This window comes from Podarcis raffonei, chromosome 11, assembly GCF_027172205.1.
Source record: "Podarcis raffonei isolate rPodRaf1 chromosome 11, rPodRaf1.pri, whole genome shotgun sequence".
Classification (NCBI taxonomy): Eukaryota; Metazoa; Chordata; class Lepidosauria; order Squamata; family Lacertidae; genus Podarcis; species Podarcis raffonei.
In genome coordinates, this window is record NC_070612.1 from 28,974,369 (window position 1) to 28,999,859 (window position 25,491).

At 39.7% G+C, this 25,491-nt stretch overlaps 2 protein-coding genes across 3 annotated transcripts in view; one reads left to right on the plus strand and one right to left on the minus strand.

Moving 5' to 3' along the window:
- Nucleotides 1–25,491, minus strand: part of IQGAP2 (IQ motif containing GTPase activating protein 2) — a 121,320-nt gene that overhangs the window by 11,967 nt on the left and 83,862 nt on the right. For both annotated transcript variants that reach the window (XM_053407670.1, XM_053407671.1), the window contains 13 exons: nucleotides 19,500–19,590; nucleotides 15,917–16,078; nucleotides 12,672–12,814; nucleotides 10,817–10,987; nucleotides 10,007–10,090; nucleotides 8,628–8,699; nucleotides 7,941–8,010; nucleotides 7,573–7,781; nucleotides 5,960–6,109; nucleotides 4,862–5,025; nucleotides 4,167–4,391; nucleotides 3,181–3,321; nucleotides 2,781–2,865 (listed from right to left, as the gene is read on the minus strand). In XM_053407670.1, the coding sequence (XP_053263645.1) occupies nucleotides 2,781–2,865; nucleotides 3,181–3,321; nucleotides 4,167–4,391; nucleotides 4,862–5,025; nucleotides 5,960–6,109; nucleotides 7,573–7,781; nucleotides 7,941–8,010; nucleotides 8,628–8,699; nucleotides 10,007–10,090; nucleotides 10,817–10,987; nucleotides 12,672–12,814; nucleotides 15,917–16,078; nucleotides 19,500–19,590 (1,767 nt within the window). The remainder of the gene's footprint in view (nucleotides 1–2,780; nucleotides 2,866–3,180; nucleotides 3,322–4,166; nucleotides 4,392–4,861; nucleotides 5,026–5,959; nucleotides 6,110–7,572; nucleotides 7,782–7,940; nucleotides 8,011–8,627; nucleotides 8,700–10,006; nucleotides 10,091–10,816; nucleotides 10,988–12,671; nucleotides 12,815–15,916; nucleotides 16,079–19,499; nucleotides 19,591–25,491) is intronic.
- F2RL2 (coagulation factor II thrombin receptor like 2) lies at nucleotides 20,259–24,678 on the plus strand. Its single transcript, XM_053407672.1, has 2 exons — nucleotides 20,259–21,082; nucleotides 22,875–24,678. The coding sequence occupies exons 1-2, from the start codon at nucleotides 21,019–21,021 to the stop codon at nucleotides 23,975–23,977; spliced, it is 1,167 nt and encodes a 388-aa protein (XP_053263647.1). The 5' UTR covers nucleotides 20,259–21,018; the 3' UTR covers nucleotides 23,978–24,678.

The following is a 25,491-nucleotide window of genomic DNA, read 5'->3' on the forward strand; positions in this document are numbered from 1 at the left end:
GCTTTTAATTATCTACGACCTTGTTGTGTGGGGTGGAATGTTTTGAAAAAATGAATTTTCTTTAAGATCTTTTTAAAATGCTGGTTTCAGTGTATGTATGGGTTTGGTTTTTGCTTTAAGAACTGCAAGTCACTTTGAGTTGCTGTGGCAAAAACATACTGATGCTCAAAGACCTTTTAGCCTCTCTCTTAGCCACTGCTAGAATGACAGTGGTTAGTAGTCGGAAAACTTCATCGTACTTTTCTCTTGCTTCCTGGTACAATTGGATCTGGCAGATTGCCCTTCCTGAAAGGTTAAATCACAATACCAGGGTTTTGAAAGACCAAACCAAGACAGGTTAAGAGGTTGGAGTAACTTTGTTTCCTTTCATATCCTTCATTAGCAGGAGATATTGGTCCATCATACACTCAAAAGTCATTCTGGAGGGACTTCTTTAGTGATATGTGTTGAGGAATGTTAAACTCTTCCCAGCTCCTTCCATTCATCCAGAAAATGTAATGGTATAGTGAACAATCTGTACAATTAACTTTGTTCTTCTTCTGGTTCATTTTTGCAAATGATGTTTGTTTTATCCTACACATTGTAACATTGTTTGAGGGAATCTCCAGACTGTTCCTTTTACTGTGGTTGTATTTTGCAATATGTATATGACACAATAATACTGCACGCATGAGAGGTGGATTTTATTCTGCTTTAGTTTGATCCGAGACGCTTCCCTAATGTTACATTAAAGGTAAAGGGACCCCTGACCATTACGTCCAGTCATGACCGACTCTGGGGTTGTGGCGCTCATCACGCTTTATTGGCTGAGAGAGCCGGCGTACAGCTTCTGGGTCATGTGGCTAGCATGACTATGCCGCTTCTTGCAAACCAGAGCAGTACCTATTTATCTACTTGCACTTTGTGCTTTTGAACTGCTAGGTTGGCAGGAGCAGGGATCGAGCAACAGGAGCTCACCCCGTCACGGGGATTCAAACCGCCAACCTTCTGATCGCAAGTCCTAGGCTCTGTGGTTTAACCCACAGCGCCACCCGCGTCCCTGCTGTCCAAATGGGCAATAGCATAACAAAAGTGGGGCAAAAGTAAACTGGAACATTTGAGGTATAAAAAGATCAGCCTATAAAAAGTTACAGGAATTGTCTGCCCTACCAGGAGACACCAAGCATTGAGCCTGTCCCCTTCTGTATGCTAGGTAACTGCTCTACCACTGAGCTATGGTCTTCCCCCCACTGCAAGCTGGCCAAGTAAGGGCTGTCATCCTGAGAGGCAAAGTTCAATTTTGAGATTATGGGGGAAATTATGATACACTATGATGAAGTACTATAACAAAAGCCTTTTTTTGGGGGGGGGGTAAGTATACCCAAGATAATAGATGTTTTACTTACTGCAATTTATGGAAACAGTTTCACCTACCTTCAACTAGTGCAATCTCTCCCCCAAATCCTGAAAAGGGGATCTATTTAGACCTCCCCTTACCAGTCTAGATCTTCCTATCAGTCACAGAAATGGCTGCTGCACAATGTAGATTTCAGCACTCTGGGGGTGCAAGCTTCAAGCTTTTCTGCACCAGCACACTAAGCAAGATGGCTGGCTGTGAAGCAGCTCATCACCTACTTTGGGGAAGGGGAACGAGGTGTTCCTGTCTACTTCACTCCCCTCCAAACTGAATTATGAGTCAAATCAATACTTCTAGCCATGTGACAAGGATATTCCTACTATAATTGTAGAGACGTTTCTGGATTGGATTGAGGCCACTGTTGTCTTGAAGTTTTAGAAAATAGGTCCACTGCATTAAAAAGATCAGTACGGGCCATCTTTACCCTAATGCATTTTTTTTTAGTTAAGGCAGGTTTAACCATCCTTGGATCATTCACTATTTGGGACTACATCTAAAGAAGAGCAGCTATGCCCAGTTTATGGAAGTACACTTTCTGCCAGGTCTCCTAAGAATATTTTATGTCAGTCTAAAGCTTCAGCTTGGATAAATGCCACATTCCAACATGTTCTACAAACTTCTTCAGAACAAGTACAGTGGAAAATTATTTCTATGTATTACCTTTACTCTAAGGTCGCAGGAAAATGTATTTGTCCTAATGTTATGACAACTGAAGTCACAACTAAAGTTTTGTTTTGTTTTTGTTTTGTAAGTATTCATTATTTTAGGGGAAATAGGCTCACCCCAAAGCACTTATGAATAATCCTGATCTAAAAGCTGCTATGCTAAGGCAGCAGTTTATAGAATTAAGCATTAGTGTCCTAGAATAACAATAATTAGTTAATTATGAATTGCTTCCCAAGAGGCAGCCTGAAACTATTTAGCATAATGAAAACAGATACAAAAACAGATACATATATAAAAACAGTTAAAACAATTGCTTATCAATGTCACTGCTGCTTTCCACACACTACCACTAGTATGAAAACAGCTGTTAATGATCCCATACAACCTGCTACTCAGGAGCCATTTGATATTGAGCAGGGCAGAGATGTGCCTCTTTGGAGATATGGGAGATGGATGCACAAAAGCAAAAATGTGAAAAGCTAGGAAGTGACAATTAAAATAGAAAACCTTGCAGCCTTAGAGATTCAACAGCTTGTGTAGAACCATCTCCGAGAAAGAGTCTATATAAGTAGTAAAGTCCAACAGCACTGATGAGAATCTTTTAGATTCCTTCTCCCTACCCCTCTGAGTTATGCTGCTTCCCCAAGTGCAAAGAAATTTGCCTGTCGGCATAATCAGAAAGCACAAAGATGCTGACAAACCACCCTCACAAATCTACCTTCAATAGCTCATCTTCTGTGGCCTCTGGAAATTTCTCATGGAGCGAGTTCTTCAGAACTTTGGCTATATATCTCATTCCATAACTACATGCAAAAAAACAGATGAAAAAGGAAAATAATGGAAAGATACTTAGGATGAAAAATAACTAATTCAAGTTAACAAAAAGACAAAACAAAACAATACATTTTGCTTTAGAACCAACTAAACAAGGTGACACAAAAGAAAATTTACATCATGAGTGCTTATTAGATATAAAGTATGCCAGTTTGATGATGGAGAGAGAATACTCCCCTCTGCTGATGAAGTGTTCTTATGAATCAAAGCATATATTTAAACTAGTATTTTGCAAAAATGAGAGATGGCTTTTAAAAACAACTTGCTTATGGCTTTTCACTTACGGCATTAAGTTCAGAGAGGAGAATATGGAAGCAAGGACGTTATCAGTTACTGCTCTGAGGCTCTGAATTGAGGACTCCAGTCGATTCACTACTTCCGGATGTGCCAATGCTTGTTCTGTTGTTACATCATAAGGTAATTTGCTGGGGAAATAGAGAGGAGATGCTATACACAGCAAGAGAATCATGTTTTGAATAGTACACCCCCTGAAAAAGTTACAATAAAATAATTTTATATGTCTAATTATTGAATTTGTTCAGCTAGTTTTAATTACTTGCTCAGTTGAGAACTTTGGTCAAGCAGTGAATTATAAACCTGTAACAAATAATTCAAGGTGGGAAGGAAATCATATTATTAGGGCCTTCTCAGTAGTGACGCCTGCCCTGTGGAATGCCCTCCCATCAAGGAAATAAACAACTACCTGACTTTTAGAAGATATCTGAAGGCAGCCCCATTTAGGGAAGTTTTTAATGTTTGATGTTTTATTCTGTTTTTAATGTTCTGTTGAAAGCCACCCAGAGTGGCTGGGGAAGCCCAGCCAGATTGGCGGGGTAGAAATAATAAATTTATTATTATTATTATTATTATTATTATTATTATTATTAGCCCCACTCATGTTCCCCCCTCTCTCTTTGTCTTTCATACATAGGGAGAACAGGGAACTATCTTCCATGTGATCAAGGTAATTTCTGAATTAGGCTCCAAAGTGAAAAAAAATCCCCTAGAGCAACATTAATACAGCACAAATAGCTAAGACTGGGAAACAGTAAATCAACATGTTACATGATTGCTATTGAATAAGTATTTGAGTTACTTATACAACTTTACTTACATCTTTCATCTGAAGATCATACGATTTGTTTTAACACTTCATATTCATTTTAATGTCTACTGATTAATCATTTCATTGTCCTAAAGGAGTTCTATGGTTAAAAAGCATTGGACATTCTTCATAAATAAATACAGTTTATTCATGTTGCACAATTACCTGGCCTCTCCAGTTTGCATTTCTAATTGGTTCACCCATGCCTTGTAGACCTCCACGGGACTTGTGTTGATGACTAGAGATTTATCATCCATGATGTCTTTCACCACTGGTGCCAACAACTGACGCAGAGTATTCTGCCCTCGAGCACCTCGATTAAAGCTAACAACCATTTTGATGACTGTAGGATTTCCCGTGACAATGTCTTGAATCTGGTCTACTTTGGAACTGCAGTAAAAATAACCAGCACTTACATTACACTTTAAGATTTAAAACCTATGTCTGTGATTTTTGAATGGGCACAGTGAAGCACAATGGCTCATTCCATTTTGTCCATTCACTAATAACTGTTCAAGAACAAACATGCTCACAGAATTTGGCAACAAACAATTCTGTTCAATGTAAAGATAACTAAAGTGAAGGATGGTTCTGATACAGAAGTACAGAATATGGCTTGCATATAAACCATTACTGATATGATTTACGGTTTGATCCCTTAAATTCTGCTTCAGTTAATATGATGCAAACACCCTACGTTTGGCAATTCTGCCTGCGATGAAAAACCCACTATATGAACAAGAGACAACAGAAGGGAATTTAACAGTTTACAATTTTGTTTAAACAGGCAAGACACAGAAGTCTTATGATTAAAAAATGGAGATAAAATGTAGGGCCACTGTGTCCTTTAATATACGCACTTTATTTCTTCTTCTAGAGCAGTTTTAAACAGCTTCAGAAGCAAGTATTCTTCTCGCTGATTAGAAGCATAGTTGTACAAAGTAAAGATAACTGTATCCATAAACTTGGTGGATTTATTCTGGGGCATCTGGAAGATCAGCTTTGCCAGGTAAGTTGGATTAGTCTATGGAAGAAATATTAGAATGACTGAAAAAACATATTAATCAAAATGTTGAAGTTTTCCACTGCCTGCTTTATTAGCACTGAGTCCTCAGTGCACTTTCATTTGTATCAACACTAATCCAAGCTTGCCAATGACTGAAAGCGCCATGGTAGAAAATGGTAAGTACTACACCACTTCCTAGTATCAAGTTTATTACTCTTGAAAACTATGGCACAGCTCAAACCCTCTGGTTATCTACACAGGCCAGCCATCTGACAGCCTTTTTAAAAGATAGCATGACTATAAATAAAGTTTCTCATTGCGGTTTCAACAATGGCTGCGAAGTGAATGAGTGAATAACCTTCAGGACAGCAGGAAGGAAGAGATAAGGTAAGGTTGTTGACGCAGGCCTCTATATAAAGTGAAACACTTTATTAAAGCTAAGTAATATAACTGTATGGATAAACTTATTTAGAAATCCTATTTGCCACCCTACTTTTGTGTTTCTATTGAAGAGCCAATAACCAACAGCTTCTGAATAATCTACATTGCAACAATATATGTTGCAAGTGAACAGGAATGCAGGAAATTTGTTCAATCTCTCCTGCTTTCTGATTTGTCTGATCTCTCCTCCCTTCTCTCCTCTCCATGGTCTCTGCCCTAAAATGGCTGCTGCTGACCATCAAAGCACAAACAAGCAAGAAAGTAAAGAAGTGGGCAAACTCTGGATGTATGGATATGAGAATCTGTGGTGTGCATAGAAAGGTTTGGATAAATAAATTTTTGCATAATGAGTGGGTAGATAGTGGGACCTATGTGTAGATGCTTGAAGTCAGAACGTGATATTTACCAAAGGTTCTCCCCACCCCCCATGATCAAAGTGGGAATTCATTATTCAAGCAGACATGTATTATGAAACTACTTAACATGTATCCTCAACCACCACACAGCTCACCTGTAGAAGGTAAAACAAGTGTTGATAGGCCTCCAGCTTTTTCCGCCTTTCTTTGCTCAAGCCTTTGATGCCCTGCTTATCTCCAGACACCATGTCTTCTGCCTGATTTTTGCTTTTTTTGTTCAGCTTCTTGCTGTGCGATACAACATCCTGGAAAAACAAACAAATGCAGAACTCAATTGTTAAGGCAAAGTAAAGCTGCAGTTCTGTAAGTAACCTAGAAAGAACACCAACATTAGAAGTAGAACGTGGGCAACTGCAGTCTGTTACAACCAAATAAAACAGATGTAAAAAGGCTAAACATTAAGTTGGCAAAAAAAAGGTGCATACCATAGTTTTGAATGTCAAAAAATGAAATCTAAGCAACAGGCAGAGGGTCAATGGATGAAGCCCAGCTACACAGTTGTCACACAGATTCAACCGCTTATTACCATATTTTTCACTCCATAAGGTGCACCGGACCATAGGGCTCACCTAGTTTTTAGAGGGGGAAATCAAGAAAAGAAATCTTATTTTCCCCCCCAGCCCCAAAGAGCAGCGTACAGGCTGCACGCAACCTCTCCCTGCCAGAGGGGTTGCAGGCGGCTATGGCACAAGCCAAGACTTGTGTGGACTGTCTTGGCTTCCTCTTTAGCAGTGCGCAACCTCTCCAGCCGGGAGAGGCTGCGCGGGGCTAAAGAAGCCATAGCCGTGTGCAGCCTCTCCCTGCCAGAGGGGCTGTGTGCAGCTATCCCTGAAGCCTTCCGAGCGCAGCGCAAGTTCCCGCTGCACTCCTCAGGCTTCGGGTTCCTTTTGCTGAAGCCGGGAGAGCAAGACTCTCCAGGCTTCAGCGAAAGGAACCTGAAGCCTCCAGAACGCAGTGGGAACTTGCACTGCACTCCGAAGGCTTCAGGCGGCTTTCCCTGAAGCATGGAGAGCGAGAGGGGTCGGTGTGCACTGACGCCTCTCACTCTCCAGGCTTCAGCAAAAGCAACGCGAAGCATCCGGAGCGCGGAGGGAGCGCTCCCTCTGCGCTTCGGAGGCTTCACGTTGCTATCGCTGAAGCCAAGGAGCCTGAATTCGCTCCATAGGACGCGCGCACATTTCCCCTTAATTTTTGGAGGGGGGAAAGTGAATCCTATAGAGCGAAAAATACGGTAGTTCCATGTAGCAGGAGACAACACTGCTTGACTGGGGGCAATAATCCCTTAGGCTATTGTAATTGTAATTGTAATGGAAGGTACTTTAAGGAGCTAGATTAAAAAGTTTGGCTTGATTTAGAAGATAAAAACTTTAGGCTATGTAAACCTTACTGGCTTAAAATGCACCTAGGGTCATTCTTTTCCTCAGTTCAGATTGAAGCTGGTTCAAGGGGAAATGCAGTATTTCATCAGAAATGACAGGGTAGATATGGACTGTGACTAATGTTGTGTGAACATTGCCTCCCAACAAGTGTGTGTGGATAGGAAAGCTGCAATTATTCATTTAAGAAAACACAAAGATCTTAGATAAATTTATTTTGGTACTCTTTCAGTTATCAAGCAGCTGAGCTACCAAAGTAAGGAAATGGGATCGGACTCTCCAAAAGACCCCTTGGCTGGAATCTCACAACCACTGTCACCCCTTTAACCAACCTGCAGAGTTATTCTGTTTTTAACCAGCAATCCTATCTTGATATCCATCAGGTTCAGATCTTTCTCCAGCTGTTGACTAGATCGGATATTTGTGACCACCTCCTCTCTTAACCTTGTTACTTCCAGCTCTTCTTGGAAGTCTAAATCACTCTGATCCATGAGATAAGCAAATTTGCGAAGGACATTCAAAGGAGGATTTTCAGAACCAGCTGCAAGTTAAGTAAACAAATCATAATTTAAGCTCAGGAACTTTAGACATTTCATTCTAATCAAAATTCCTCAAACCAGTTGCAACATGTGTGCTGGTGTTTGTTAGGCATTTATCTGCCCACTTAATTTATGGCCAAAAAATATTATCCAGCACTTACTCAGTGTCCTGTAGTCTTCCCTAGCTTTGTTTGCTTTAAGGAAGGCTTGGATTTTCACAATTTCTTCATTCTGAAAGAGACACAGGTTATGCATTTATGGACATCATCACACAGGAAACAGGCTGTAATAATTATCTACCTGTATATAATGCAAGGGACGCAAGTGGTGCTGTGGGTTAAACCACAGAGCCTAGGACTTGCCAATCAGAAGGTCGGTGGTTCGAATCCCCACGATGGGGTGAGCTCCCGTTGCTCAGTCCCTGCTCCTGCCAACCTAGCAGTTCGAAAGCACGTCAAAGTGCAAGTAGATAAATAGGTACCTCTCCGGCGGGAAGGTAAATGGCATTTCCGTGCGCTGCTCTGGTTCGCCAGAAGCGGCTTAGTCATGCTGGCCACATGGCCTGGAAGCTGTACGCTGGCTCCCTCGGCCAATAAAGCAAGATGAGCGCCACAACCCCAGAGTTGGTCACCACTGGACCTAATGGTCAGGGGTCCCTTTACCTTTATATAATGCAAACTCAAGCATGCTTTTTATCTCTTTTCCTCTGGCACCGAAGCCATGCCATCCCATGGTAGGGGGCAAATGTCTGATCTATTATAAATTTGTTTTTGTCCAGTCAAATTGAAGGCAGCAGGACCCAGAGGATCTACCCAGAACAGAATAGGAGGGAAGGTGGGGAACCTTACATGATCTTTGAAGTATTGCATCCGTTTCTTGTATGTTCTTCTTGCTAACCACATTTTGACCCACGATTGAATCTGAAAGTCAAAGAAGAATGAACCAATAGGTAAAATATTTCGTTTTTATTTATTCAATTCATATTCCACCCTTCCTCCTGAAGGAGCACATGGCAGCAAACACAGCAATAATAAAACTGATTTTAAGAAAAACATTTAAAAAGCAGTAACCATTAAAAACATTTTTAAAAAAAATCAATTGCAGTTGCAATAAAACAATGAACAACTTTTTAAATTTTTTTTTTTTGAAAACTTCTATGTTTAAAAACAATTTATTCACAAACTACACGATGGCATGTCTGGTCTTTTGTATAATGCATAGGAGCACATACAGTACATATCACACCTGAAGTTAAAAAAACTAAACATAACACTTATCCACTGAAAGTTCTCCATATTAAGATGGACCAAATTCCTCTGTTTCAGTTCATCAGCCTACAATCCCAGAGTGACATGGACAGACACTGCTTCTTTCAAGTGATAATTTCAGGATTTTTCTTGACTATACAATTATGCACATTCCTAAATATCTCTACAACAAGAAGCAATCAGATAACTGCTATTACTTAGCTCTCAAGAACTAGGTCTGCAGACACCATAAATCATGGATTTTTCTGTTACACCAACCTTTGCCATTTCACCAAGCTACTCAAGGTTCACATGCATGATTAAGGTGCACATGCTGAGCACCAGCTTTCAGAAAAAGACATAGTTTGCATATAACACTAAGCTAAACTATGGCTTAGTGTGAACGAGCAAATGTGTATGAACATTATACTGATAATGCAGCTCCCCTGGTTCTGCCTGGGGCTAAGATGTGGTTTGACTTTCTGTCAAAACCCGGGCTTGTGGTTTGTCTCCCCCAGACAAATCATAAGTGATCAATCGAGAGCAAACCTTGACAACTCCTGATTGTTTATCTGGAGCAAGACAAACCACAAACCTCGATCTGGATATAATGTAAAGTATTAACTATAGTTTTGTGCTGTGTAACAGGACTGGGGAAGGAGTGCTCAATTTTTGCTCTAGGAATCCACACATATATTTGTTCATGCTAAGCCATGATTTAGCTTATCCTTATGTGGGAATCAGGTCAATGACCAAACACCATAAAATAGCTACTGGTCCACAATAGCAGCCCCTTTCAGAGAAGAATCATTGTGTCTAAACCAGGAAGATAATAACTATCGACACATAGTATATGAAGTTAGCACTGGTGGTCTCCAAATAGAGGAATACATTTTTTTGGGAATAATTTTTATTAGTTTTCCAATTTTACCCAATAACAACCCAATTATAACAATATCAATTAACATAGGAATACTTACCTTGATAACAGAAGCAACATTTCTTTGCAACATTTGAAGTCTTTCAGAGTAGGTTTTCCTTTGCTTATAACCTTTCCAGGATGCCTATTTATTTGGATTAAAAACAACAACAAAGGAACAGATTATTAGGACTAAGAACAATTCTAGATATTATTTTATCTTGAAAACCCTTTGGAGCATTTTCTAGAAGAAAAGAACGATAACATTTTAAAAGAGAAACCACCATTTTCTTTAGCTCATTCCTCTTGGATTAGTCAACAAACTTCTCAATACACATCATTTAAGGCTTCCTATTCTGTGGCTCATGCTCAAATTCAGAATAGACAGAAACTATTCTACTGTAACTTCAAGGTTTTGAAATGAAAACATAGACGAGATGAGTGGAAATTGCCTTTTTCAACAAACAGTGATCTGTTTATGCAAACTGCGGCTATGACATAACTGCAAACTGCAAACTGCGGCTATGACATAACTAATTTTACTTGTGGTTCTCAATCCCATCATTTGAAAGTGGTCTGTTGAAAATGTTTGCAAAAGACAGCACTATATATCATCTGTAACCATTATTAATCTGTTGCACAAGACGCAGGATAAAAAATGTCACGTTGGAACACAGAGGTCTATCTGGGTCCAGGCAGATGACTGATGGCTGATTGAGATAGGGGCACTACAACCAGCAGCTAGCCAGCCATAAACAGAGAACTATATTATCATCCTAGGCTATAATAGTGCAACATTTGTCTAATCTCACTATTGGGTTGTTCAGTTAACAGCCAGAAGCAGCCATGGAGCTTCACTGGATGATCATACCTGTAACTTTATCACTGATGGCTCCTGCTTTTGGAGATACGCTTTTCTTTCTTTATATTTTTTCCTGACAAGGAATCCCCTTGCTTTAGCTTGTAGCTGAATGATCAAGTCCTCATTTGCAAACCACAGCTGTTCTCTGTTGTAATCAGATGTAATTTGGGCAACAATATTCTAAGGAAAGAAAAATATGATGCTGGATATCAGGCATAAGTAGCCAAGCAAAAGCCAAAAAGTTTGTGCAGCTAACTGCATTCCAATTTCCATTTGAGCCCAATAACCACCCTTACACTGTTTTCCTCCCATTTAGTTTTAATATTTGTTCTATAATTCATGTTGCTACACTGTGAACTGGTACAAGGTCTTCATAAAAACTGCATCCATCAAGTGAATTCCACAAGGGTTATTATACTAGGATGTTCTTATCTTTAAAATGCTGCCAGATTGATTAGCAATTCACTGTGCAACTCCCTGCATCTCCAGTGTGCAAAATGTCTCTTTCATAATTTTCTTCTTTGTAGTTCAGAACATTTGGCCGGGATAACATTAAAAAAAAAAAGCCTAGCACAGACCAAACTTACAGTCTAGGGTTCTCAGGGCAATCTTCGCTTAGTTCAGAAGATATTAATCCTTTCAGGGCATAATGAAACATACCATAATAATATATTTTTCAGGAAAAAAGCCCATATGCGACATCAGGTGTGTGGTAGATAAAGTCACAGCTAGGGCAAAAAGGGGGTCAGCTGATTGATGGCGCCTTTAAAAAGCTTTTGCAAGGTGCTTTGAAGCCCTGTCTAACAGCTGGTTGTTGGGGCATTAAAGTGCAGTGCAGAATTTTCTGCAAGCAGCAAGGATTCAGCTTGTTTGTTTGTGCTGAAAGAGAGCCTTGCAAAGCTAAAGCCCAGACAATCCGCTGGCATCAGCATTCTACTGAAATCAATTATGCTTCCGGAACTTCCTAATGCTGCCATGCATGGGCTGCTGCAAGAAGTGGCTCATATCTGAGCACTTTAAGAACAAACAGCTTTCTAAGGAAAGAGAAAAGTGCTCATTTTCAAACGCAGCGTCTTTTATATCTTTTCTTTCAAAAGGAAGCAATTTTCATTCGAAGCACCAGAGGAAGCGCTGAGAATATAAACTGCTTCCTCTGCAGAAAAAAGAATGCTTCATTCTTAGATGCCTCTTTCCCTCTGCAGAGACTTCAAAGAAGCTTTCTGTAACCAATCAGCTGTTTTCAAATGACTTTGACAGGTGTCAACCACCTGACATCATTCTGACATCATGCAATTTACAGGTGGATGGTCCTGCCCACCTGTCAAATTTGGGCTGCTGGGGGCAGGGGGAGAAGAGATAAGCCCTAAACGATGAGCCTTGGAAATATTTGATGCATTGGTTTTGTGATCTGAACCACGACAAAATGAATTTATAGTGCATCTTTGAACTCCCCATCTGTAATAGGTTTTAAAATAAATGTTTAAGAAAATTAAATGTGGAATACTAAATATGCAGAAGACATTACTACCTTGAAAAATATTTGCAACTCTTAACATGCATAATTAAGGCTAAATATAAAGAAACAGATATTCCAGAGTGGTTCAGGTCTGAGAAATAGCACAGCAACCTTTCCATTTAAAATGAAAGGTTATCTTCTTCGCCACTGGGTTTCATGCCTTGCTCCATTGTTATCTTAACTATATTCTTGATGCCCAGCAGTGTCTTCGTCATCATTCTTTATCATTTTATGTGCAAGCTGCCTATTGATAGTTAAAGCCATGCTCAAAGCAGCTTCATTTTACACTCTCCTCAAAAAAATCCAAAACTAACACAGAAACGAATCACAGCAATTATTTTGTTCTACCTGAATCTCTTCACCAGTCAGCCAAGATGTTTTGGGTACAATTCCTTCAGGTGGTACACAAGTTCCCTTTCCAGTTTCCACATTATAGTAATAATCATAGATGCCTTGCATTAAGAATTTGATCCATGGGCCTTCATCAGGATCTGAAAGAATTTAAAGGCAATAATTTTATTGTTTAGGGAAAAAAGGGTTTGAAAAATAAGGTAATGTTATAAGCTGTAATGCTTTAAATGAACGATTTGCTGAACAAATAACCTTAATTGGGATACAAGGAGGAGAAGTATGAGGAGGTCTGAGAAATTTGTTATTCTAAAGTATGATTTATGAACCTTATGTCTTTTTTAATGTTTTTGTTTGTTCTGTTTTTGTTTGTTTAAAAAATTCAAAAATTTAATAAATATTCTTTTAAAAAAAATAATTTTATTGTTTAGACATTGCCAAAATAACATAAATGTGCTTCCACCCTCCCATTTCTAATCCTTCAGCGCCAATACAGACTTGTGGTTGCAAGGAGAAAAAGGACATGGTGCTGAGACAAGGATTCAACCTTCATGTAACCTTCACTCTACTCTGGGGGTTTTAGAACACCACAACTTCACTTCAATTATAAATATTTGAATGATTTAGAGCAGTGCTTCCTAGTCCGCACACCCCAGGGGGTCCACTGGACCATTCACATAACAAAAACTACCACAGAGATACCAAAATTTTCAAAAGTAGGGGGGGGGTCCATGGTTTTGCTTTTGAAAAACGGGGCCTGCAGTACTTAGCTAATTAGGAATCACTGGTCTAGGGAAACTGACTTCCTCAGAAGGTGGCGGAGTCTCCTTCGTTTGAGGTTTTAAAGCAGAGTTTGGATGGTCATCTGTCATGGATGCCTTAGTTGAGATTGCTGCATTGCAGGGGGTTCAACTAGATGACTAGCTCCTTCCCTGGCACCTCCTCCCTAGACCTTAATTAGGTCAGCTTACTCTACAACAGTTTAGGGTTAAATTGCACATGAACAAACACAATGTGAAGGCTGCTTAAAACCATCGCTACTGCAGCCTCCACAATGCAAGCTCTGCAACCACATTGATTGGCCAAGTAGAAGAGACTTCTGCCTCTGCAGCTACCATAAATCTACATTGCATTCACAAAGGCTCCAAAGCCACTTAGGGCATAGAACCCAAAACGACTGATGCCCCAAATACCTGAAAGACCACCTCCTTCCCTACAGACCCTCTCAGGTGCTAAGATCCGGCCTGGGTGCGGGTGGCCTAGGAAAGGTCATTCTTTATGGCAGCAAATCCCTCTACGCAGAGATACACCTGGCAACTTCATTACTCTATACAGTTTTTGGTGAATGCCAAAGATTCACCTCTTTAACCTGGCCTTTGATAATGGAGATGTATTTCTTCAGGACCAACCCTACTTTTTGTTATTACATTTTTTAAATTTTAAGTTTTTGAACTGTTTTAAACTGTATTTTAAAGTGTTGTACCTGCCCTGGGACTTTAGGGTGAAAGGCAGGTGACAAATTAAAGTTTCTACTACTACTACTACTACTACTACTACTAATACTAAAGGTAAAGGTAAAGGTACCCCTGCCCGTACGGGCCAGTCTTGACAGACTCTAGGGTTGTGCGCCCATCTCACTCTATAGGCCGGGGGCCAGCGCTGTCCGAAGACACTTCCAGGTCACGTGGCCAGCGTGACAAGCTGCATCTGGCGAGCCAGCGCAGCACACGGAACGCCGTTTACCTTCCCGCCAGTAAGCGGTCCCTATTTATCTACTTGCACCCGGGGGTGCTTTCGAACTGCTAGGTTGGCAGGCGCTGGGATCGAGCAGCGGGAGCGCACCCCGCCGCGGGGATTCGAACCGCCGACCTTTCGATCGGCAAGCCCTAGGCGCTGAGGCTTTTACCCACAGCGCCACCCGCGTCCCTACTACTAATATTACTACTACTACAAACAACAATATATCATGTTGAGGACTCTCAGTACCTTCCCACCCAGATTACTGAACAGACCAATACCAGCTCAGCTTCAGCAATGCTGCAGTGACAAATGTTTGAGACTATACATTCACTAGGGAAGTAGTAGACTTAACAGAGGCAACAGAGCCACTCCAAGAGTTCTGAAGCTTTGATTCACAACCTCCTAAGTCTGCTTTAAACAGAGAACTGTGCAGAATCTTGTGAGGTGCATGATTAGAAGAGGTAGCTAGCAGGATCATATTTACCCATAGTACCATCAGAGGCCTACAAAATATTTTCTTTGTGGTTGGGGGTGGGGAGAGGGATAATAACACTGCAATATGTAGGATTCTTTTTTTATTAAGCTTTAATCATTCAGTACCAGAAGGGAATAGGCATGAAGTAGCCAACACTATGTGATTTGAATAATGAGGAAAGAAGAGGCAGATCTCTCTACCCTGGTGCAAAACAAAATGAAACTTTTGTCTCACGGCTGCTGCTTACATCTTTATCAGATGTCACACCTCATGCACACTTTGAGAGAAACAGATTGGAAGTAAAGGCTGGTAGAAAACAGAAGTTAATTAGTGGCAGGAGCCTTGTACCAGATGTTCGTCACAGGAAGCAAACTAGCTAGTCATTGAGAGAAACAGGATGCTGCAGTGAGTGAGTCATTGGTTTGATCCAATAATATAGTTCCTATGCTTTTAAACAATCAGATCTATGCCTCTGCTGTGGAGGGTCATCATGTTTTTATAGTCTTCATATGGTGCACATGCACAAAGCCACAGTCATAAGCAATGCTATACGGTTGAATCTGGGCAGGAACACACAGTTATAGAACTACAAAATGCAGGAATTCTGGAATGCCAAGCCTTCTCCAGAGGCAGCTTGTCAGAAGAAACTCAGCAGTAACTTCTGAGGCAGCAGGAAGTTCTGTGGAGGGCTGCTCTCGTTTGCAACAGAGATCAGAATTGTGAAAGCACAATTCTGCTTCAAGCTCAGCTCCTTCTGTGTTTAATTAGCAATTGACATTCCCCCAACTAAAACATCTAAGAAGACCTTTGTCAGAGTATTTCAAGTATTGCTAATCAAAACATTTCTTTCAAGGGCAAGCAAGAACAAGACACATCTAAAATGGTTCTTAACTGGCATATGTTAAGAATAGCAATGCTTTTAACAATAGGAGTAGACAAGCAGCTTGTGAAACATGCAAAACATTTATAAAAATTTCATATTTAACTAGGTCCAATTTGTTGTGCTGTATGTGACGGGTTAGGGTATTACCTTTGGTTTTTAGATTCTTGGCTTCCAACAGACTGTTGTAGTATGTTTCCGCACACTCTGGGACAGCTCTTAAATTGAAGTTAGGAGGCTGCAGGATGGTGACTATCTGTGCAGAATCACCATTTTCTAAACACTGGTTTATCATTGTTGTCCCAATGGCCACTAAAGGACAGAATAAAGTGAAAGGTTATCAATTATGCATTTCCAGCAATCCATACATTATGGGCCCTTAAGCAGGTTTGTGGCACAGGGTGAAACCACCGTTTTCTAGTCCAGTTCATGGTAACTGACAAAGGGAACTCATGGATTGGGGATTCATCTCATGCACAGGACATGTGCTTTACATCAGATTATCGTGGGGAAAATAATCTGAACAATCCAACAATAATTTGAATGTGGGAGATATTGATGACTCTGACTTTATTAAACATTTGCACAGCCATTCAAGAGTTAATTAAACATTGCTGAAATCTAATGCAATACGAATGCTGAGAGAGGAAGTTGCGTGCTACAATGAAATGTCCTTAAAAGAGATCTGATTTTGACATATTTCAGAGTGGCTGGGAAAGCCAAAGAATGCAATTGGTTATGCTAGTCATGTATTGCTTAATTTTTGAGAGAGTAATTAGGAATGATTTTTTTAAGTGGGAGATGGGCTTGTGTGTTACACTGCCACTGGGGGAGGAAAGCCTTCAAGAAACTAAGCAGAGTTAAGCTACCATGTTCCGAGAAGTGGCTTATTTGAACTCCATCAGCGTATAGATATAGAAACAGATATAGATATCAGTGGTAAACTTGCTTTGGGTTCAGAGGCTTCACTGAGTTTGGAGACTTATCCCCCAGAAGCTGTGCTTGGTGTCAGGTCTAAGCCTTGGAATATGTTACAAATAACGTAAGTATCTGAAAACATCCAGAGTGCTTTTTCCCATAACCAGCCTGGAATGTGATCAGAGCAGGGACACAACATCATACAAGCCTTAAGATATATATTTAATGTTCTTATAAATGAATAACACTTCTGAAAGTATCATATGTATGCTTTTTATTCTTTTAATCCCCCCCAACTGCCCCTGCTCTTCCATACTGCCTTTAACAGTTAAGCTTGAACTTCAGAGTCTCTTAATTCACAGAAGAACTTAGTGCCAGTGCAGATGCAGAACTGCTCAAGGCTGGGCACGGCAAGTTTTAAGCAAGAGTGGCATAGCAGCTAGAGTTCCAGACTAGGACTGGGAAGTCATGGGAACAAATCCTCACTCAGCTGGAGAAATAAAGACCCACATATGCCATCTTGAGCTCAGAGAAGGAAAGCCCTTTTAAGTAGTGATCTTTCCAAGTCTGCATCTGCATTGGTATTATTTTCAGATGTTTTGTTTTATTTTTTGTGCATTTGCTGCCCTGGGTTTAGTTGGGAGGAAGGGTGGGATATAAATTTTAAAATAAAACAACAACAGAAAGAAAGAAAGAAAGAAAGAAAGAAAGAAAGAAAGAAAGAAAGAAAGAATTGCACACTGCTTCCCACAATGCTCTCACTTTTCTTTTGTTACATTCTTCCCCTCTGGTCAAATAGGTTTAGCAAATTTTAGTAAAGATATTAGCCCTATAAAACTTGCTTATAAGGTTCAGAGCACATAAATGGCATGAAAACATTCATATGGTAAACAAGGAAATAAGGAGTAGTTTTTAATGAATTTTATGTGGGTTTTAGATTGTATTAGCCGCCTTGAGTATGGGATGAAGCGATGTAAAAGGTAAAGGGACCCCTGACTGTTAGGTCCAGTTGCGGACGACTCTGTGGTTGCGGTGCTCATCTCGCTTTACTGGCCGAGGGAGCCGGCATACAACTTCCGGGTCATGTGGCCAGCATGACTAAGCCGCTTCTGGCAAACCAGAGCAGTGCACGGAAACACCATTTACCTTCCCGCCGGAGCGGTACCTATTTATCTACTTGCACTGTGTGCTTTCAAACTGCTTGGTTGGCAGGAGCAGGAACCGAGCAACAGGAGCTCACCCCTCACAGGGATTCATTCATATTGTAAACAAGGAAATAAGGAGTAGTTTTTAATGAATTTTATGTGGGTTTTAGATTGTATTAGCCACCTTGAGTGTGGGATGAAGTGATGTACCGATGTTTAAAATGAAGAAAAACCCAAACAAGTTTGCAGCTCATTTTGGGTCACATCTTCTCTCCAATACTTGTCTGCTTTACAAATAACTTTATCACTCAGGTGGAAAATGGCATAATTACTCTTTCTCCTCTGGCATTAAAATGGGGGGAGGGTTCTAATATGTAAGTCTAGCTAGCCAGGGAGGAGGGTTCTACTTTAGGCTAACTTTCTCCGATATTTGCTGGTTTTCTAAGCAAAGGAATGCAGGTTTATTCCTAATTTGGGTAGCAAACATATAATACCCACTTTCAGGCTGAAATGGTACAGTCGCTAGAAGGATTATATCACACACTTCAAATCAGAGAAGGCAAACCAATGAATCTAGTAAATCAGCAACAATATCCAAAATTCAACAGCTTGTCATTTTTAGTGTTTACTAAATCTTTGGTCTTTTTTGAGGGAGGGGGAGTTTCATCCTTGGACAATCAGCAAACAATTCAAGCAAAAGCAAACTTAAGTTAAATGATGTCATTTTCTTTACATAAAATAGTTGAGAGTCAAAGTAAACAGACTTGGGTCCATATAGATTGTATATTTCAGAATGTGACTTGCTAGGTGTATATTTGACTTGTGGAGGGGGACAAAGTTCCAGGTAAACAGGTGTCAATACTTGGTTTCAAAGTTCATGTCTACCATTTCAGGAAGGGAACAGCAAGTACTTTTGACAACAAAAGTAGCGTTCAACATACTGAAGTACTAAGCTTTAACAACCTCTACCATCCACAAGTCAACATGGCTTTATTCTAGTTGGTTATTCCATACCAACAGCAGCTTGGCTCTTTTAACTTGTCAAGTACTTTATAAGGTTTACTGCATTCACCTTCACAACAAACATATGTGATTTAATGGATGGGAAATTGAGGGTCTAGGAGTAAAGTTATGACAGAGGTAGAAAAAATAGGAAATTGCCTTATAATGAGTCAGACCATTGGTCCATCTGTCCCATTGTTGTTTACAATGACTGACAGCAGCTCTTTAGGATTTCAGACAGGAGTCTCTCCTAGACTACTTGGCAATGCCAAGGTTTGAACCTGGGAACTTCTGCATGCAAAGCAGATACTCTACCACTGAACAAAGGCATATCCATAGATGAGATAGTGAGATTTATAATGCTATATCACCAAGGTAGGAAATGAGTCAATATCTTGGTCACTTAGTTGAAATTCACAAGATTATTCAAGGGAAGTTGTGAAATTTTTTGGTAAGCTTACATGTCCCGCTATCAGTTGCATCTCTGTACTAACAAAGTTCTATCCTTGAAAGCCATTGCACACAATCATGCAAGTATGAATTCCCAAGGTAAATTGGTCATGTGAAATGGAATTTAAATGGCCTTGTTGAAATAGAGAGTGAGCCTTTTACTGCTATTGCAAAATAACGATTAACAGTTCATAGAATGGATTCAGGTGGGTGCTTACATTTTGATGCATCTTCTATGTTCGTGTTGGCATTATCAATTCCTTTCTGTATCTCATCCAACCAAAGGACTGAAGAATCATCATGAGATTCCTGGAGAAGGGAGAAAAGGGCACTAAAATTAATACAGTTTCTTGGACCTTACCGGTAATTTGTCCAATGAAAAACCATGTTTACTCAACCTTTCTGAAATATTGCGACAAGGTATGAGTTTGCGAGTTCTGAAAGCTATGATGCCAGATGGGATGAAATGCCATGAAAAATGAAATGTTTTGTTTTCTTTTCTTGGGTGTACACACACTTAATATATCTTATTTTGAACATCATTATCCCATTTACTCTGCAGAGACAGCAGCACAGTATGTGTGCTCTTTGCTTGTGTTGCATTGTAGTCAGGATAATATCAGGTGGTATAGGGGAGTTTGCAGTGTTAAATACTTGGTTCTTGAAACTGGGAAACAGCTTCACATTTTCTAATTCTATTGCTAGACTGGAAACTTCACAAACTCTGGGTTGTTTGGTATGTTAACAATGTTCATTAACAGAGATGTGGGTTTAAAGTTTATTCCCAGAGAAAAACATTGAATGTATTAGACTTGCACAGGAAGATGACTCAGTGCCCATGAAAGAAAGCTGGGTTGCAATCTCAAGATCTTTGCAATATGAAGGATGTGTGCGTGCAAACAAGTAAAAAGCCACATCATCCAACTATACCACTATGAACTTTTAACACACACACCACACACAAAATTTCAGCTTAGGGTTTAAAACACAATTAGATTCCTATTGCATTTGGAAAATGAGGTTAACACATTTTTTAAAGCTAGATAACTTTTTGCATTTACATAAAACAAAGTTCATTTCAGCAAAATTCGGCTTCAGGAATTTGGTAAAAACTCACAACTGACATACAGGTCTGTCACCATCAAGTCTAGTTGGGTCTTCAGAGGCTTATGCACAACTGAACTGGTAGTACTCATGGTGATTTTAATTATTATTATGATGGCTTAATCTGAAATGTAAACCAGGCCATAGTTTATCAATAAACCAAATTATTTGTTTCAGCTAAAGTCTTGAGTCTGTGGTCTTTTATCACTGGTTATGCTTTATTCCCAGGCCTACTGGGTTGCTAAAATGCAAATTCAAGCCCAGATTAGGCCAGCAAGTTAACACCAAGTTTTCCTCCTCTTAAATAATTGTTTTGGAAGTCCTAGAGACTGAACACCCCATTCTTCTCTCTACTTATGGTAGTTCAAGAGTTAACTTCACTCTTGTTATATGAAGCTAATCTCTGTGTCAGCTCAAAGCTTAAGCAGCTTCGCCTGTTTCCACATTCTGGTGTGTCACACCCTTCTCCAAAGAACAAAACAGCAAGTTTCCTCAAAATTGCTAGTACATACAGGATGAGTTCAGTTCACAGATCTGACGCTCTAAGCATTTCTTTCCCTATAAGGAGGATTAAGCAGCAACGGAGAAGCTAAAATGCGTATTTTTAAAAACTGAGTTTTGATTACTGCTACAATGACATCTATACTCTTATTAATAAGTGGACTGCTCTTCATATCCTCCTGCTTATCCCAGAAAGGTAAGAAGTTTGCATTTGTGTTGTGTCTTAGTTCTTTTGACAGAAATTGACCAAGTCAAAGCCATATCTGTATCTATCTTTTAATGGAGTATTACAATCTCAAATGAGGCAGATTTCTATTTCAGTGATGGTATCTTCATGGGTAAAAAGAAGTATTTAATGCTCAAGTATCTTGATGGGAGAAAACAACATATTTAATGCTTAATTTTCATTAGTAGTACTTGGTTGTAATGTGTCAATGCCTTTGGTAATATTCCCTATTATACATAGGCAATGGCAATCCATTGTGGAAACTTAACTTTTCATTATATGTTCTTTGGTTATTTGAAAATATATTAATGCATTTTCAAATACACAAACAAACCCCTACCCCTTTTGAGGACTTTACAGAATACTAAATCTAACAGCATTCCTAAAACACATTGCTAATAAAAATAACATCATCCCAAAGTTGTCTGAGTATTAACATAACTTCTATAAACAATGAAGTTCTGTATATATACAGTGGAAAACAAGTTTAGCATAACATAACGGGGATTAAGAACAAACAAAATACTTGATTACTACTTTATTTTGTCTGTTTCAAGTCTCTTCGTAGTCCTGCCTTCATATCTGAATAATTTCTCTATTGACAGGATGATAAATGAAGGCTGCTTGCACAGTAAATGTTTTATTGGGAACTAGAATCATTTGTTTACTCGGTTATGAGAATCCAGAAAACAGCCCTGCAGTATTTCCTGTGTTGTCTAAGTCTTTAAAGACCTGCTTTATTGTAATTTCCCCAACTTTAAACATACACTGCAGTGTTGGGCTTTCCCAGCCTTGACAGGCAAAGTTCTTCTCACCTAATACAAAGGTTCCTACTCACCTAATACAAAGAAAGATGTGACGTGGTTTCACAGTTACTGCAGGAAAGATAGTGAAACTTGCCGACCTCACATTAATTGGCACTCAGGCAGTTTAAGGTTGCAATCCCAAATTTTATTTACAAGGGGGAATAGCTTACCTCTGGGATAGTAATTTAACTGTGGGTTACAGAGCTCACCCCCCAAGCACAGAAGTTAAAGTAAGAAGCAGACCATGAAAGTTAATTTTGCAGGAGAAGTTTGTGTGTGTGTGTGTGTGTGTGTGAGAGAGAGAGAGAGAGAGAGATACCAATCCTTAGATGGCAAAGAAAAAGTTTTTTGCTTCCCCAGCTGATTTCTGAGAGCCCCCCCCCTAAAATTAGCAACATATTTGTATCATGTATTGCATTTATATACCACCTTTTTCTCCAGGGAGCTTAAGATGATGCAAATGGTTCCCCCCTTCATTTAATCCCCACAACAACCCTGTGAGGTAGGTTAGGGCTGAGAGGCAATGACTGACCCAAGGACATACTTGTTGGCTAACTGGCAATTTGAGTCTGACACCCATTGTATACCGTATTTTTTGCTCTACAAGACTCACTTTGCCCCTCCTAAAAAGTAAGGGGTAATGTGTGTGCGTCTTATGGAGCGAATGCAGGCTGCACAGCTATCACAGAAGCCAGAACAGCAAGAGGGATTGCTGCTTTCACTGCACAGCAATCCCTCTTGCTGTTCTGGCTTCTGAGATTCAGAATATTTTTTTCTCTTGTTTTCCTCCTCCAAAAACTAGGTGCGTCTTGTGGTCTGGTGCGTCTTATAGAGCGAAAAATACGGTATATCATATTCAGGGAAACACTGTTCATTCCACACACACACACACACACACACACACACAATTTGAGTATAAATTACTGCAACTACCCATTTTTCTTTTTAACTTTTAGATAGAGAATGTAACAACAGTAGCCTGGAATGTCAAGGTAACAAACTGCACCCCATCAGGACTTTCCATGGGGCTCCACAAGGTGCTTATGAAAAGATACCTCATTCTGCCATGGAAGGCGCAACAAGGACCGATCACAACCAAGAAAACAACTGTTCTGTGAAGAGGTCCCACGTTTCAGTACTGAAAGTACGCAACACCACGTTGGAGTACCTTACCAGCCCTCTGAGTGTAAAGCTGATTCCAGCACTATACATAGCTGTTGTTTTAATAGGAGTGCCCGCAAATGCCTTTGTACTATGGACACTGTTTTTCAGAATCAGGTCGGCCCGGATTGCTATATTCTACACTAACTTAGCCATTTCGGATTTTCTCTTCTGTATCATGCTGCCGTTCAAAATTTCCTATCACCTCAGAGGCAACAACTGGATATTTGGAGAACCAATGTGTCGAATCATGACTGCCATCTTCTATGGCAATATGTATTGTTCCACGCTCCTCCTCACCTGCATCAGTATCAGCCGTTATGTGGCCATTGTTTATCCATTTACTTACAGGAGTCTGCCCAAGCAGCCCTTAGCAACAGTGGCATGTGGAGCAGTATGGACAGTTGTTTTCTTATACATGCTGCCTCTGATCATAGCGAAGCAAAGCTATAATCTGGATCAACTGAATATCTTTACCTGCCATGATGTCAGCAATACCTGCGAAACTCCATCATCCTTCCAATACTATTACTTCATCTCGCTGGCAGTATTTGGATTTGTGATTCCGTTCTGTATTGTTATTTTTTGTTATGTTTCAATTATCCGAACACTCAAATCTTATGATCGGAAGTGGCTGTGGTACATCAAAATCAGTCTTCTCATCCTCAGCATTTTCGCTGTCTGCTACACACCCAGCAATGTCATACTGATCATTCATCATGTGAATTACCATCGCAATTCTACAGACAATTTGTATTTCTTTTACCTTATTGCTCTATGTCTAAGCAGCCTGAACAGTTGCCTCGATCCGTTCCTTTACTTCATGATGTCCAAAACCAAAGATAACACCAGCGTTTCTCTCACCATGGTTAAAATACCCAGGGATGAAAAGACGTGACACACTTCTGCTGTGATACTTGATGAAGTTGTATATACATCATTTGTTCATAAATTTACTATTTAAGATATCTATTTTTATAATGGCAAAACTGAATAAATTCAAACTATTTTAGGGTTGCAAGGTTTAACTGATATCGCTGAGGACAAAATTTAACTGTTGGGGATATGCATTAAAGTCACACATCTGTTTACTTTTTAAACCTATTTTGGTTCTATTATATTACCATAATTGGGAATGAAAAAGATATCTATGGGCTTTTCCTCTAGCAATGAGCACTAATTTAAATGTAGATTACTTTATAGTTCATTCACCATCTCAAAGAGACACCTATATGGAGGCTCTGGTATTATGTCATCTTATTCCAATTTAGCTAATTAAACATTAATCTGCTGGTGCACAGATTAATCAAACAAAATTATCCAACTTGTTGATCATCCCAATGTTTCTCTTTCTAAAACTGAAAAGGCTAGCAATGGAACACAAACACATTACTTTTCCTTAATCTCAAAATATGCCTTATTTTACATGCTACATTTTAGTTGTGTCGTTGCTACTCCCCTGTGGTCATTTCCTGCACTGCATTGCTAAACCTGAACATTAAATTTATTGCCTAAAATACTATGTTTATATAAAGCAAGTCCCACTGCACTCGGTACAACTTAAATTTTGAATAAATGTTTAGTTTTTATTCATTGGCATTTGATATTGGTTCCGTTAGTTTTTTAAGGCTTACAACTCACGAATGCATCTTTTTTTTGTAATACCGATATTATTATTTTTAAAACAACTTTAAAAAGCTTGTAAACATGACAACAGATAACAGAACTGCCTTCTTTTTCCTACATTGGAAAGTGGCTTCAGAACATTATGCAACTAGCAACACTGTTTCTTGCTCAACACTGCAGAGACAGTTTCTTCAGGAAATTCAACTTCTGGCTAAATAATAACCTTCGTAAACAGAACAAAACTATGTTTATATTAAGTCTACACATACTTAATATCATTCTAGGTATTCTGCTACATGGCTACCAAAGACATTTTGTGTGTGTGTGTGTGTGTGTGTGTGTGTGTGTAAGAGAGTGTTATACAATTCTGAAAAAACTATACGCAGTTATCCTGTACTTCAGTCTTACAATGAAGGGTGAATTGTGTTAGATTAGTCTAGTTTGCTGTGAAATATGGAGATGACTTGTGCTTGTGACACAATCACTTCCAAAGGCCCTCTCCCTATGACTGACTGAGCTATGGACAATGAAGCAAGAAGGGCGGTGGCCAGCATGCATGTAGCAGGAAACTCACTGTCAGCCAGACAGAACATGAATAAGAGCATGTTATTAAACCTAATCTTGCAAGTGAAGATCATGAAGAATGAACTATTTTCCACCTTCACTGCATCTCGCAGTAGTGCCTGGCAAGTTGTTTAGAGCCTGCCTGTCACAAGCTAGCCCACCTGGGGATGTGAAGGGAGATCTGAAGGCACACAAAAGCGTCTAAAATTCACTGTTATGGTT